Below are 13,893 nucleotides of genomic sequence, written 5' to 3'. Positions count from 1 at the left end.
TCTGGATAACATCCAACAATAAGACAGTGTGGAAAGCCACAGTAGTTAATAAAACACCTAAACCTAACTGGCACTATGGTACTTCTATTAAAATTTTGCTAGCAAAAATAAATGAAAAAGGAACTGAAGAAAGTCACATCCTTAATTAATAAAGCTAGTTTAAGAACATTGTGTAGTATTTACAACTGTAACAGCAAAGCAGCACTTCTGTTAGCAGAGTGTATGCTGTTCATGAACATGGCTGACTGAAAAAAAAAAGAAGTGTCACTACTGGGCACTGCTCCAATAACCAGAGCTGCAGAGGCTGAGACACGCTCAGAGAAATGGTGCAGTAGTGCAACAGTTGTCAAAGATTGCATATTACATTTGTGGAAATGACCTTTCCTTGTTAAAGAAAATCTCACCAAATTATATTAGCTCCAAACTACACAGTTTCATTATTTAGCAAATTAGCATAATGCTGCTGAACTCAGTGACAACTCAGACCACAGTACATCTGTTTAACGTATTACAGCACAATCCTTGAACTCAATTTACTCTGCCTTCTTTCTTTGCCTTTCTGTCTTAAAAGGCTCAGGCATTTGTATGTTCCACATCAATATCTGAAGTGAGCATCACCTTTTTTGTTTGCCAAAGAAATGGGTCCTTTGTAATATTTTTAAGTATTATTTTTTGTTTTACACAGCACTGCTTATAAATTAGAAATCAAAGTTTAAGCGGCCTCTGATCTTTTTTTCCTGAGGGATGTGAATAACTAAGAAAATAATATGAGGTGGTTCTACTTCTTCTTTAATTATGAATTCAGAGCTGTTCCAGTTTCTCTAGTTATCTTTCCTCCGATTTTTTTTTCCTTATATTTTTTAATAAAATTAAATTAAAATAAAACCTACATTTGAATTGTGTTAGTAACATGACTTCAAACAATAAAACTCAAGAACCAAAATATAAGGAAAACAAATGTCTTAAATTCTACTTGTCATTGAAAACCTCCTGATATCATAATCTGTACAATGTAATTTTAATTCTGCAACCCAAATAATTCCACTCTGCTGAGGTATATCCGACTACTATTGGGCTTAAATACTCTCAATTCCAGTTGCAGAACCAGAGCATGCATTATTTAATATGTAATTCCATTTTTGTTTGTCATGAAATCCATGGTAAAAAAATTTCAAAAGCAATACCTATTTTGTGCAATGAAAAATACAAAAAGTTCTTAATTCCTTAGGGCATGCTTATGCGATCAAAAAAAATTATTCCTGCAATAAATTATACAGAGGTAGTTCAGAAGTATTACTGCACTATCTGACCAAGAGGGGAAAAAGACTGCATAGAAAAGTACTGCTCACTTACAGGAGCACAACACTTCTCATCTGCTTTCAAGTCAGTTTCTCTTTTCAATAAAAGAGAGATTTCAAGTTGAAATAGGAGGCCAGTTTCCAGCTAAGAAAATGCTGCCACATGGTACAATACATCTTACAGAAAATAATGCAGATAGTAAGACTCAGCTGTCAACTATTAAGATGCAAGAAAGATGCAAAAAAATAAAATAAATCTCTCTTGTGAACCTTGCTGTCTGAACAACAGAGGATTTCAACATGTCAGATCCAGTTTTTGGTACCGAATTTAGCAGCTCCCACTCTCTCCCCGCCCCAGACACTTTAGGGTGTATAAGCCCAAGCACAATGCTTTTCCTTAAACAATTACTTTCAGTGCATAAGTTATTGTGCTGAGGCTTTTCTTTTTTGAGCTATTTTAAAATCTGAACATTCTTAAGGAACAGCCAGGTTACAGGTCTTATTTAAGCTGGATTCTCATTTCAGTTCATCACTGTAACTTCCTGGCTTACTCAGTCAATATGCTTTAGATCATCACACCACAATAGTCTAACAGTATCTGTAGTAGTACACAGAGTTCTCTGCGCCAACTGCACAGAAATGTTTAGTTACAATAGGGAGACAGCTGCTGCAGAAACTTCCTCTACTTCATCAGCACCTTTTTTTCTTGGTAAAGCTAACAGTTGCTCAGCCTTTTATCAAAGGTTCTATTTTGTACAGGCAGTGAGACTTTTCAAAAAGGAGCAAAAGGGCTAAAAACTTCCAGAGCAGAAGGTACAGTTATCCATCCTATGGTCTCACTTCAGCATTGAGCATGAAAAGGACTGGGTGCCATGAACCCTGAGATGGAGTAAAGTTTCAGTCACCCTGTGTAATATCCTGGAAAAGAAAGAGCAAAGGCAGCTTAAAACTTCTAGGAACTAATGGCATGCATTTCTGTGCATTTTTGTCATGTATCACACTTCCAGAAGGGTTTGTTAAGCCTTTACCTAAGTTTTTCCACGTAAAATAGATGCACCTGTAGCATTAATTTAGTCACAAGTGCATCTATTGACAAACACAGAGGATCTCATTGAGATATGGAAAACTTTTCAATGATTCTACCTTCATTTTAGTTCTGTGAACTCTGCTACACTTAATTTTTACTACAGAAAGTTAGGTGCAATTCATAATTGAATCCTTATGGAAATGAGAAGGAATGCTGTTAGTTCTCAGGCCTTCTTTAACATTTCTATAACATTAAGGGAAAGGCTTCTTTTGTTTGAAAGTAAAAAGAACACACTCGTGGCTGGACAAAGCCCAAGAAGGCTTCTGCTTCTTCCAAACAGAAGAGAAATTCATCTACTCTTGTAGATCAGGCATCACTATGCAAGTTAGTAAGATGAAATTAAAACTACACTATATCTGTAGTCACTGTGTGGAGATTTGAGATCAGTGGCTTTTGCTCCACTAGAAGGAAGAATGGCCATATTTATGGATGTCTCTCCTTTACAGGACTATATTACCGCTTGCATCTACTAGAATCTGCTCCTCTATAGTTGGCTACAGATGCCCCATTCCCAGTTCTGGAATCAAGTACACCACCACAATTTCAACAAATTCAAACCAAAATCAACTGTCTGCAACAACCCAGTAGACTGACTAAGTTTAGTACTGTACCTGAGATGATCTGCTGAATCCCAGAACAGAAAAACATTTTGCTTCAGTTTTGTATTTCATCTGCTCTTCATCTTCTTTGGAAAAAGGAACTATATCACTCCCATAGCGAAACCCTGGAAAACAAGAGAGGAGCATCTGGTAAGCATATGGGCCTACAATTCTATCACTGAAATTAGCTCTCTGAATATTTTAACAATGCACGCATACCCCACAGCTACACTCCACACGCTCATCAAATTACTTTTCCTGTTAACAAAAAAGCACACACCCTACAGAATCATTTTGTACTTCATGAACAGCAATTGCACTACTTGCAGATCATTTTACATAACATAACTGCCCTCGTAGTGAGCAGAAGATAAAGAAACTGAACGTCTTGCCTAACAAAGTTATGATCATAGAATAGATGTAACAAATTGACTACAACACTCTTTGCAAATATAATGAAGAAAAAAAAGCATGGCATGAATTGTAAGAAGGAAATGACATGACAAGGAATTCAGAGAACAAAACATGTTAGCATTGGTAGTGAGATATACCATCATATAATGGAAAGAAATCAAAACACCTTTGTATGTGTAAGTGGTCTTTCTATACATTTCTTTTTTAATTCCCTTTACATCACAGGGATAGCTACATAAGATAGGAACCTGTTCATTTCTCAGAGCTATCCTCTGTACCCATCGCTCATTTCCGCACCTGAAGTTAAAATATCCTCCCTGTATCATCATCATATTATTATACTGACACAGACCAAGGGCTGTATATCTTAGGTGAGATGAAAGCAGAAGGAACAGAAGTAAATCTCTGGATGAAAAGCCTATATGCATACAGATTTTCTGGAAACTGAAAGACAAACAAAGCAGATAAAATAAATGGTATTTTGGTATGGGTGTTTCAAATGCAAAATGTTGTCTAATTATGCCATTTCTCAAAATGTCCATGGGAATCTAAGACAACATCTGCATTTTAAGAAAAATATCATACCACTGATAAGAGAAATTTTTAGTCTCTTTTGTTCCTATTGAACCATTGACAACATATTTTTTGTTTCTTTTTACCAACGCCCCACAGCTTTTCTCCAACTGGGGCAATTCAAAGACACCAGCAAAGAAGAGTCTAAAATGCTTCAAAATATTCACTATAATAGTGGATTTTAAAAAAATACTAAAAATTTTGAAATAGTACTCAATTTTACCTATCATTTCAGCTAAAGAATCAAATACACATTTATATCTCGTACTGTCTGGGGGACACTTTTATCTGCTATTTCCATAAAACAAGTTTGCTACAATTCAGAGGTTAAATTAAAAAAAACAAAGTAAAACATGCCACATTTTAAAGTTTGTTTTATTCACTTAACAGCAAATTCCATATTGTTATCTGAATAGCTGTGCCCTTTTTAATTAATGCACTTGTCCCAATTATGTGGGACCCAAACTGCTACCTGGAAAAAAAAGAATTATTCAGAAACAAAATCTAGAATCATAAAACAAAAAACACGTATTTGCTTAATATTGTTTTTTTAAAAAGTTGATTATTTTGTACTGCTTCTGGGACCTTCAATCCTCTCAGGAATTTAGTGCATTTGGAAAGACACTCTATATACCACTATTCCTTACCACACCACTCGTTTGAGAAGTCAAGCTAATAGAACTGTTTTATATTTCATTCTGCAGACTATGTAGAGCAGCTGTTTATCTAGGAAAAAAAAAGTGTTATGAAAATATTCATGTTATCAGCACCACTGGAGATCTGAATAAAAGGTAACACCACTGACTCCAGAACTGAGACTGCCTTCCACGCTGTACTGCTTAGGAAGCTGTAGTCTCCTCCAAGTTCCACCTGGTGGTATTATTACTATTATTCCTGCTACTAGGAAGAAAGAGAACTTTTACAATGTGCAAAGACAGATGGCTTACAGAGTTTACATTTTTAAATCACAATTATACTTTCGAGTAAATCAGCTAAGCACTTTTTAGTTCTATGAGTACAGCCATTATCTCTGGTCTGCCTCCAGGATGCACACAAAGAAGTCATACCTTGAATAGTATCATCTTTCTGAACCTCTGTCTCATCATCATCATTTAAACAGTAAACAGTTTCTCTCTGCACGTCTTCTTTTCTGAGGGTTTTAGCATCCACAACTGTCCAAATTTTTTTCACCTTCTCTTCTGTGACCTTTATATCCAAATTTGAAGAAAATGAACATTTAATGTTTCAGTTGCATCTAGAACTCTTACCATAACATGAACAAAAGTCTTAGACCAAGTACTAGGTTGTTTTGCTAGTGAAAGAGAGCCCAAACATACAACCCTGACTGCTACCACAGTACTTTCAGCACACCATTTCATCCTTATGAGAGCTGTCATTCAGCTTTATCATATAGACTGCATACTTGCTGTGGTTATTATAAATCATGGGCTACGTCATTTGTGAAGTCATGCAACTTGCTGTTTATTCTACTTCCTTTACCCACGTCCTCTTGACAAAGTATTAAGGTGTATGTTAAAGATAAAAGACAGCACTCATTCAGTTTGTTTGCCTGAATTTGGCATCACATTAATATATAACAGCATAAAAAACATCAACAAAAACACCCTATCTTACTATAGCTTCTCCAAAAAGCAGAAGATACAAGATGCATCACAGGACTGGGCAGGGGAAGAAGAAAAAAAAAACATAAATGCAATCAAACATTTCCTGACTACAGGGAAAGAAATATGCTTGCTTTCTTCTTTGAAACCAATGGTGAAGTTAATAAATGAGAAGAAAAATGTAGAACTGGGTAGAAAGCAGAAAGGATTACAGCAGTAGATACCACAAGCCTATTGCTAGCTGTGCTCCAGCTGCTATATGACCTCGGGCTAGAAACTTGGTTCACGCTTCTCACTCACAGGGTTACTTTATTATGTATGTAAACACCTTTGGGAAAGGATTCTTACTGTGGACTCACACAAGCTCTGGAAGAATATCCCAATCAAAAAATATCTATAAGTATAAAAAAAAAAATAAATGATGGGCCCACAGAGGGCTCTTTCAAGGCTACGTGCCTGTCCTTCAAAAATCAGATCTATTTCAACCTTCTTTAAGGTGCCTTGACACCTTACAGTTCTGATCAGACCTGTAGTCTTGGATTCTAATAACAAATCAACCTCTATCTCACCACCAGATTCATCTATACAGCCATGCTACATAGTAACCTACTTCTTCAGTTAATGGAATTTTGCACATTTTTTGTGTTTAAATATACTTCTTTCTAGCACCATCAAAAGAAAACACAAATGAAACAGATCACATATAAGCTCTGTCCAACAATATAAAGCAAACAAGTTGAAAACACATCTTTTTCAAATGTGAAATAATAATAGATGCAACTTGAAACGATAACTGGTGTAACATTTACACTCATCATTTTACACACAATTTGAGGCCTAGGAGTTAAGAATCATAGAATCATAGAATTACTCAGGTTGGAAAAGACCTTGAAGATCATCAAGTCCAACCGCAGCCTAACCAGTAGCCTATCTCTTAAAAAAAAAAAACAAAAAACAAACAAACAAACAAAAAAAAACAACCACAAAACAGTACCACAACAACAAACCTCTGCTAAATCATATCCCTGAGTACCACATCCAAACGGCTCTTAAACACATCCAGGGATGGCGATTAAGAGCCGTTTGGATGTGGTACTCAGGGATATGATAAGAGAGATAAATAAATCTCATTGAGCTACAGATAACACTGATACCAAATGGATGCACTGCATCAAATGCTGCAGATGCACTGATACCAAATGGAAAGCTGCACACAACTGCAGCATTCTTAATCAAGTTCATCAACTTCATACCATTATCAGAAAGCATAGATGGCAATTAATTCTATTTCTGTGCATCATGAATTTTTGTTAACGCGCATACAACATGGTGAAGTTAAGAGTTGCTGTGTGAACCACAGTTTCATACTTGTTTCTATATGCAAAATCTCTGCATTATTTTGGATGTTTTTCAGGTTCTTTTTTTTTTTTTTTGTGGTGTTTTTGCTCTTTTAGTGGGTTTTTGTTCCTGTTGTTTTGTTTTCTGCCTTGAAGGATAAAACTTGCAGCTGCACCCAACTGGTCACTAACATACAATAAAATACATGATTTTGTGGACTTACTGCTTTGTAGGCCACAATCCTTATAGACAAATCGGAACCAATAGTTAAGTGGCACGGCCAGGGTGTAGGTCTTCTTTCTATTTTCTTAAACATTGCAAGACGCTCCATGCTCTCTCTGAACAAAGGAATCAAGATGACAGTAATGAACTCTTTGGTGAACTGTAATAAAATTACAGACAATACACTTCCTTCAGGGAGATGCAGGAGCCTAATTGTTTCAGCTTAAATAGCATGAAGCATTAGAAAATAAACTCTATGAATAATCCTGTCATTAACCATTGTCAGAAAAAAGAAGGAACAAAAGAGGTGGCAGAGTAGATTATTCCCATCTTGAGTCTTCATTATAGTGTGACATTAGGGCATAAAGACAGTACTATAGGTCTTATGAGGAAACTACACAATTGCTTATTAAGCATTTTACATTTCTCTATGCTCAGTCAATTAGGGCGTGCAGTTAGCTGAACAACCGAAATTAGAAAAGACTTCTCCAAGTGGTGAAATGCTTTCTGCAATGGAAGCGAAGAAATAAATAATCCAGCTTCAATTAACGTGACTTTGTTTGTGTGGTAATTAACTTCTGACATTTATTTATTTATTTTTTTAACACAGTGCTAATGAACTCATTCTTTTCAGAGCATTCAGCCAGAATGAAACAAGTTACTTCAAATATTTCTAGCCTAAACAGCATATGTGCAATTTCATAAAATACATGAAAGGGAATTTTAATGATCTCATACCAAAAAGTATTTATTCAACTGCACAAATTCAAGAAATGGAGTCCAAAATTTAGACGCTGGAAATAAAAGTGGTTTATAATACATTATCATGAAATCAAACAGGCTCAACTATTGCACTCCAGGATGGTTTCCAGCTAACACAAACTCTATTAGCTCTTTTGCCATAAAATTCCAGTGCCCAAGCGCTCAGAAAAATGTTATTTTTATTGGATGATTACACAAACTAGTGCTGATCTCCCCTTTTTCACACTGTAATGAAGCTCAGAATGTACCTCTGCTGATTAAAAGTTTGTCCAGCAGAAACTAAGAACAACTCTTAAAAATGCTAATACAGAATTTCACTTATTCTACTTTTCAGCTTTCTTAGGATAAGCAGCTTGACTTTCTGTTTGTTTGCTGTATTTGTCTTGTTTGTATTTTGTTGCAGCTGTTGTTTACTTTCTTAAAACTCTAACAGAAGTATGATAAGAAGAGAAAACACACTGAACTTTCATAATGAGATAAACATTAGATTTCCTTTTCCCAGGAGAAAAGAAGGGTGGGAGAAAAACACCTTTTTTAGCAGAAGAGACGTTGATATGGGATTTTTACAAAGAATTTGTGACTGCATCATTAAAACCACTCCAACGCACGTTCAAACAGGAATGTGAAAATCAAATACCTGAAAGAGCCAAATGCCTAAAAATGTAATTTGATCTCAACTTAAATTAAGTCTTTCAATCTCTCATATTTACAGAATAAAAACACTCCCTATTATCAAAGGCTATTCAGTCAATAAAATGCTAGTAAATGCACACTTGGCTCCTCTACTCTTCAGTCGTTTCCCCCAGAAGAATGGAAACAGAAGGACCTCTTGCCTGATAACCTGAATATCAAACCCTAAAACAAAAGAAGAAAATTATCTCACCTTCCTTGCATTACTAATTTATAAATAAACTTTACCAGCAGAGATAATGAACATAGGAAAACAATCCATCTGAAATGGATTTGCACAGCTTCTTAAAGCTCGATAAGCAACTTAACTGCATCTAAAACCTCACATATTCTTAAACAACTAAAGCTTAAGTCCATTAGCTAAATGCCTATTTATCCAAAGATTTTGGATTACCCTTCCAAGTGTGGCACAAATAGATCTCACACAGTAGCAGGAGCCTATGATAAAATACCGATATAAAGAAGGGGCCAAGAAAGCAGTGTAGCTTCATGCATATGGATTATTCCAAAGGATAAACAGCCCCCAAAAAGGTACTGCTCATCTGCACAGTCTTTTAATGCAAAAACAAGGCCTGTTTCCCCCTCCCCCCCCCACTGTAGGCTGATACTGCTCTAGAGAACAGCATGGATTACATACACAGTGATACACATTTCCGCACTAACTCATACTACCACTCAGGTTATAGTTTAACTGGCTGCTGTAACACAAACCAGATCAGCGGGACAGAGTGAGGGAAGGAAACTTCACTGTTATTATGATAAATAACAATGTTAATTTAAAGGTTTGGGGTAGTTTGACAAACCAGTCAGTTACAAGAAGTCTCAAACCGAGAAACAAAGCTATCATTAAAAGCAATGTGTCCTATCTGTACTGTGTCACAGATTCCAACTCTTTCAAAAACAACCTTAAAAGCTCTCACTTATAGAATCAATCCCTCAGAAACACTCCAACAATGGAGATGGAGGAACACAAGTTCTTTAAATTCAGACACATTAAAAAACAACAACAAAATTTTTCCACTAAAACCTGCAAGCTGTTCTACTTACTTTAGAGCTACTGACAAAGCTCTACACTGGCGAGCAATGGAAGTTACAAAGTCATAAGATCTACTGACTTTGATGAAACTCTAAGTCGTGTGGCTGTTTAATTCATTTAATCTTTGTGGTGAAGAACTCAGAAAGTAAATTTAAAGCATTATAAAGAGGACTAATCAAGCTTACCTGAAAGTGTAAATTTCTTCCAGCCCTCCTGTTTCATCTAAAGTATACATCAACTTCTTTACCACATCAAGGCCTTCCTTTTGCTGTGCAGTCAATCCCTTTCTTGGGAATGAGTTCTGGTGCAACTGCGAGTATATGCTGGCACCTGCATCACCACGTCCATCAGCACCATCCACTGGAAATGGCAAACTAAGAACAGAAGCAGGAGCCGGTTTTCTTGTGAATTACAATAACCAACCAAAACAAAAACTGTATCAAGATTCACATTTTCTATGTACAAAAAGCTGCATGGCTCACAAAACAGAGAAATATACTTGAGGCCTAACTGGCATTGGTAATGTCTTGAATAGACTGCTGCAGGTATTCTGGGCATCACACTTCAGACTGCCTGCTGCAAAGAATTAGGAAGTAAAGACGATGCAGATTTAAAAATAACAACAAGATCTTCATTATTTCCCTTCCCTCTTTCCTGTCTAGTCTTGCTGTAATCTTAGCTTTGGGTCCACAAACGACTTCAAGGAAATTACTAAGTTCACACTACTGTTCCTTAACTAATGTAGGATAGAGGTGAAAAGAAATAATAAAAATCTTCAGAAATAAAATTGTAATTTTAATGTCCTCCACAAAATTGTTACCAGCAGCTCTTGTTAACACGCACACAAAGTTCTGCTTTTAAGAAACAACTATCAGAAGGCCTACAGTGTACTTTTACCATCATGCAACAGCAAATACATCTCAGCATTACCAACAATTCCTCAGACCAAAGCCTACATCAATACCTAAACAAGCAAGGAATTCTTGTTTTAACAGTGAAGACAGAGTCATACATTTGCACCTCATCTAACTAACAGGACTATGTTCACTGTAATTCATTGCACAGTTAATTCATGTAACTACTTATCACATATTGCTACACCTCTATAGAAACAAAGTACCAAAAGATCACCAGGTCCTTCAAGATCATCATTAAGAAAGAATACCCAGTTCTTTTTAAAATCACATAGTGTATAACAGTCACATCCATACTTACAAAAATTGAAGTGAAATCCCTGTTTTCTTCAAGTTAGCAACAATAATTTCCAGCTGATCCTCACTGACGGGGCTACTGAGGTCTGTAAACAGTTCAATATGTATTTTCTCAAATTTCTTTCCTCTTAAAATACAAAAAATACGTATTTACACATCAGAAATATTATCCATTAAGCTCTTTTCTAGTTCTGTACTTGTAAAACATATACACACACAAAAAACAAAGAGGCGTTCTATCATTGCTCATATTTTAGGTAAATTTTAACCCTTGTCTGATTTCCCCAGAACACTTCAATTCCCCCAAATTCAGGACTCTATCCCTGTAACTGTAAACCACTACTTTTAAATGAGTAGCAATCATTTTGAACAATGGAGGTACAATGTTATTAAGTACATGAAGGTTGAACTACTGGAACACCAGTTCCCTGATTGTTAGAAACAATCACACTTCCAGTCTAAGTAAATTTGTCCACAAGTTAGTAACACCTCAGGTGCCAACATTTTTTCCTACAGTTTTTGTCCTTGAACAAATTTCTCTCTCACACTATGCATATTTAGTCACATTATCTCCAACAGACTTTATTTTGCTAGGCTGAAAAAACATCACCTTTCTAGTTTTTTCTTCTTTTTTAAGTCATGCCACTATCCATGTAAATGTACCAGTCCTCTCCTATGCTTTTTAACATCTAATTCACTTTAAAAACAAAACAAAACAAAAAAACAGATCACAAGAAAAGTGACACTATTTAAGTAAAGCACTTGTGCCTTGTATGATGGCATTAGTAGTTTTGGCCATCTACTGCATAGTTTCCAGTTGAATCAAAGCTTGTAGATTGTCCAGGGAAGCCAGATGTTTCCTAGGGATTCTTCAGGGGCAGAATTATGTAGCATGATGCTTGTTTGGTTCCTTTAAAGCAAAACATTTCCTATATGTACACAATCAGAAATCAGGTCAGCTCCAAAGCCCAAATCAGAATTCTATTAAAGGCTTTACGATACATACTTACAATGTTTCCTTCTGAAGCAAGTCCATACACACAATAATTGCATCCAGAACTAAGCAAAATTAAGGAAAATTTCATTTGGAATATTAATCACATCATAGAAATGTTTTGTCTACTAAACTATTCTCTGCCTTCACCCACAAACAAAATTTCCTCCTAATTTCCAAATACTTTTATCATTTTTCCTCACACTAATTTACCTTCAAAGCATCTGCAGCTAACAATCCTTCAATAGGTTCCACTTCATCAGAACTTTCAGCAGGAACATATTTTTATCGTTGTGAGCAAATCAACTCACCCACAGAAGATGGAAAACAACTCTACTGCTAACATACAGCTGACTGGACAGACCACACAGCTGAAACAGATTCTGCAGCCTGAGGAGAATTCACAACTATTTTGATATGGTCAGAAAAAGGAATATCAAAGAACTTAGAACAGCATTTAAATGAAACACAAGGCAGCACTCTTCAGACTGCTTTCTTTTAAATTTCACTTTATGCAGCTAATAGAACAAACAACTCACAATACTAAGTGACATTTGTCAACACCAGAAATGCTTAGAGATCTGTCAGATTTATTTCTATATAGTGTAGCTTCTGATACTTCTGCTAATATGAGGTACACATGAATAACATTTCATTTGATGCAAATGAATAAACCGAGTGCTGCAATACTACAATTAGAAATGCATACCTTATTTGAGGCCTAAAACTACACTGCTACCTTCATTCTCTTTAATTAAAAGAACACTTTATTAAAGGATACAGTCTGCTTGCTGAGAATCAAGCTGAATCATATTTTGAATGTCTTCTAACAAGTCAAAATCTGGCAGCATTAGATGACTATGTACAGTTACGTTTTGGTATTGATCCCCACTGGCGAGGTCATTCTTAGTACCACCTGTGCCAAACAAAACTACAGCAACTTCATCTTTACTCTCAGCAAAAACCTGGAACGAGAGAATACAAAGCAGAGGAAGTAACACAGACAGGTCCGTACACACCCACGTTGGGCAGACAGTAAGCTGAACTGAGTCACAAATACCTGTCGCTGCAGAAACTTGGTTATAACCTTCTTGGCTTGTTCCAGTGAAGACTCCTCCCCAGGAGCAGAGCTGCTCATTGTGACACCTACATCCAGGCACAGCACTATGGCTGACTAGAAAAGAAATACAACAAAAAATAAGGCATTCCTTTCACAGTACCGGCTAACGCGGCACAGACACAAAATCATTAAGGCTGGAGAAGCCCTCTAAGTTCACCTCGCACCACATCCCCGAGCAGCCCGAGCCACTGCATCACCGCTCCGAGAAGAAGTTTTTTATCTCCAAGTTCTCAGCGCTAAAGTTAGTTACGGTGCAGCTGACACACCGCTACGGCAGCTCTTAAGCCTAAAAACACACACGCTCCTCCAGCAGGTACTCAGCTCTCTGTTACAAAGCAGACAACAGCACAATTCCCCCACGCATCAAACGAACGAGATGCATTCGTAGTACGGCAAAACCTCTCCGCTAACAGCACCGCAGCCCCAGCGGGAGGATGACAGTGCGGCTATTACCGCACAGGGACAGGAAAAAACATCTTTCCCCCCTGCTCTCCTCACCTTGCCGCTGCGCGCCATCTTGTCAGCGCCGCTGTGCGCCGCGCTCAGCGCTCCGGCTGGAGTCTGCAGCCCGGATAGCGCCACCCAGCGGCGAGAAGAGAGCGAGCGGGGCTGAGGGAAGAGGCGGGGCGGCATCGCGTTTCCGTGCTGCTCTTGTGTGGGGATGGACCCAAAAAAAGGAACAAAAAACCCACCTTCCTCCCCCGCCTTTAGACTGCTAAATTTCCTCAGAGATCTCTCCAATATTCAAAAGGAGATCTGACAAACCGTTTCTGAAGCAAACTTTAATTCCCGTTTCCTTTGGAGGTCCGCAGCGTCCCCTTACAGGTAACGGTCAGGTTTGATTAATGAGCTCCATCTGGGGCTTTGTTAGCCTGGATTAAGACTTGAAGATCATCGCTGGTAAATGCTTGCCAAAATATGCCAGTG

General features: G+C 37.1%; 1 protein-coding gene across 2 annotated transcripts in view; it reads right to left on the bottom strand.

Moving 5' to 3' along the window:
- The window catches only part of XRCC5 (X-ray repair cross complementing 5), a 41,721-nt gene extending 28,122 nt beyond the window's left edge, over positions 1-13,599 (bottom strand). The window contains exons 1-9 of one of the 2 annotated variants that reach the window (XM_072341536.1): positions 13,465-13,599; positions 12,907-13,020; positions 12,628-12,811; positions 11,863-11,911; positions 10,857-10,979; positions 9,827-10,015; positions 7,155-7,269; positions 5,039-5,177; positions 2,997-3,109 (exon numbers count right to left, since the gene is read on the bottom strand). In XM_072341536.1, the coding sequence (XP_072197637.1) occupies positions 2,997-3,109; positions 5,039-5,177; positions 7,155-7,269; positions 9,827-10,015; positions 10,857-10,979; positions 11,863-11,911; positions 12,628-12,811; positions 12,907-13,020; positions 13,465-13,599 (1,161 nt within the window). Of the gene's footprint in view, positions 1-2,996; positions 3,110-5,038; positions 5,178-7,154; positions 7,270-9,826; positions 10,016-10,856; positions 10,980-11,862; positions 11,912-12,627; positions 12,812-12,906; positions 13,021-13,123; positions 13,276-13,464 lie in introns of those variants that run through there. The other variant, XM_072341537.1, reaches the window with a different exon arrangement.
- Between the last annotated feature and the right edge of the window lie 294 nt (positions 13,600-13,893).

The sequence above is a fragment of the Excalfactoria chinensis genome, chromosome 7 (genome assembly GCF_039878825.1).
Source record: "Excalfactoria chinensis isolate bCotChi1 chromosome 7, bCotChi1.hap2, whole genome shotgun sequence".
In the NCBI taxonomy this organism is placed as follows: Eukaryota; Metazoa; Chordata; class Aves; order Galliformes; family Phasianidae; genus Excalfactoria; species Excalfactoria chinensis.
The sequence above is the reverse complement of the archived record's forward strand: the minus strand, read 5'-3'. Positions and strand labels throughout refer to the sequence as shown.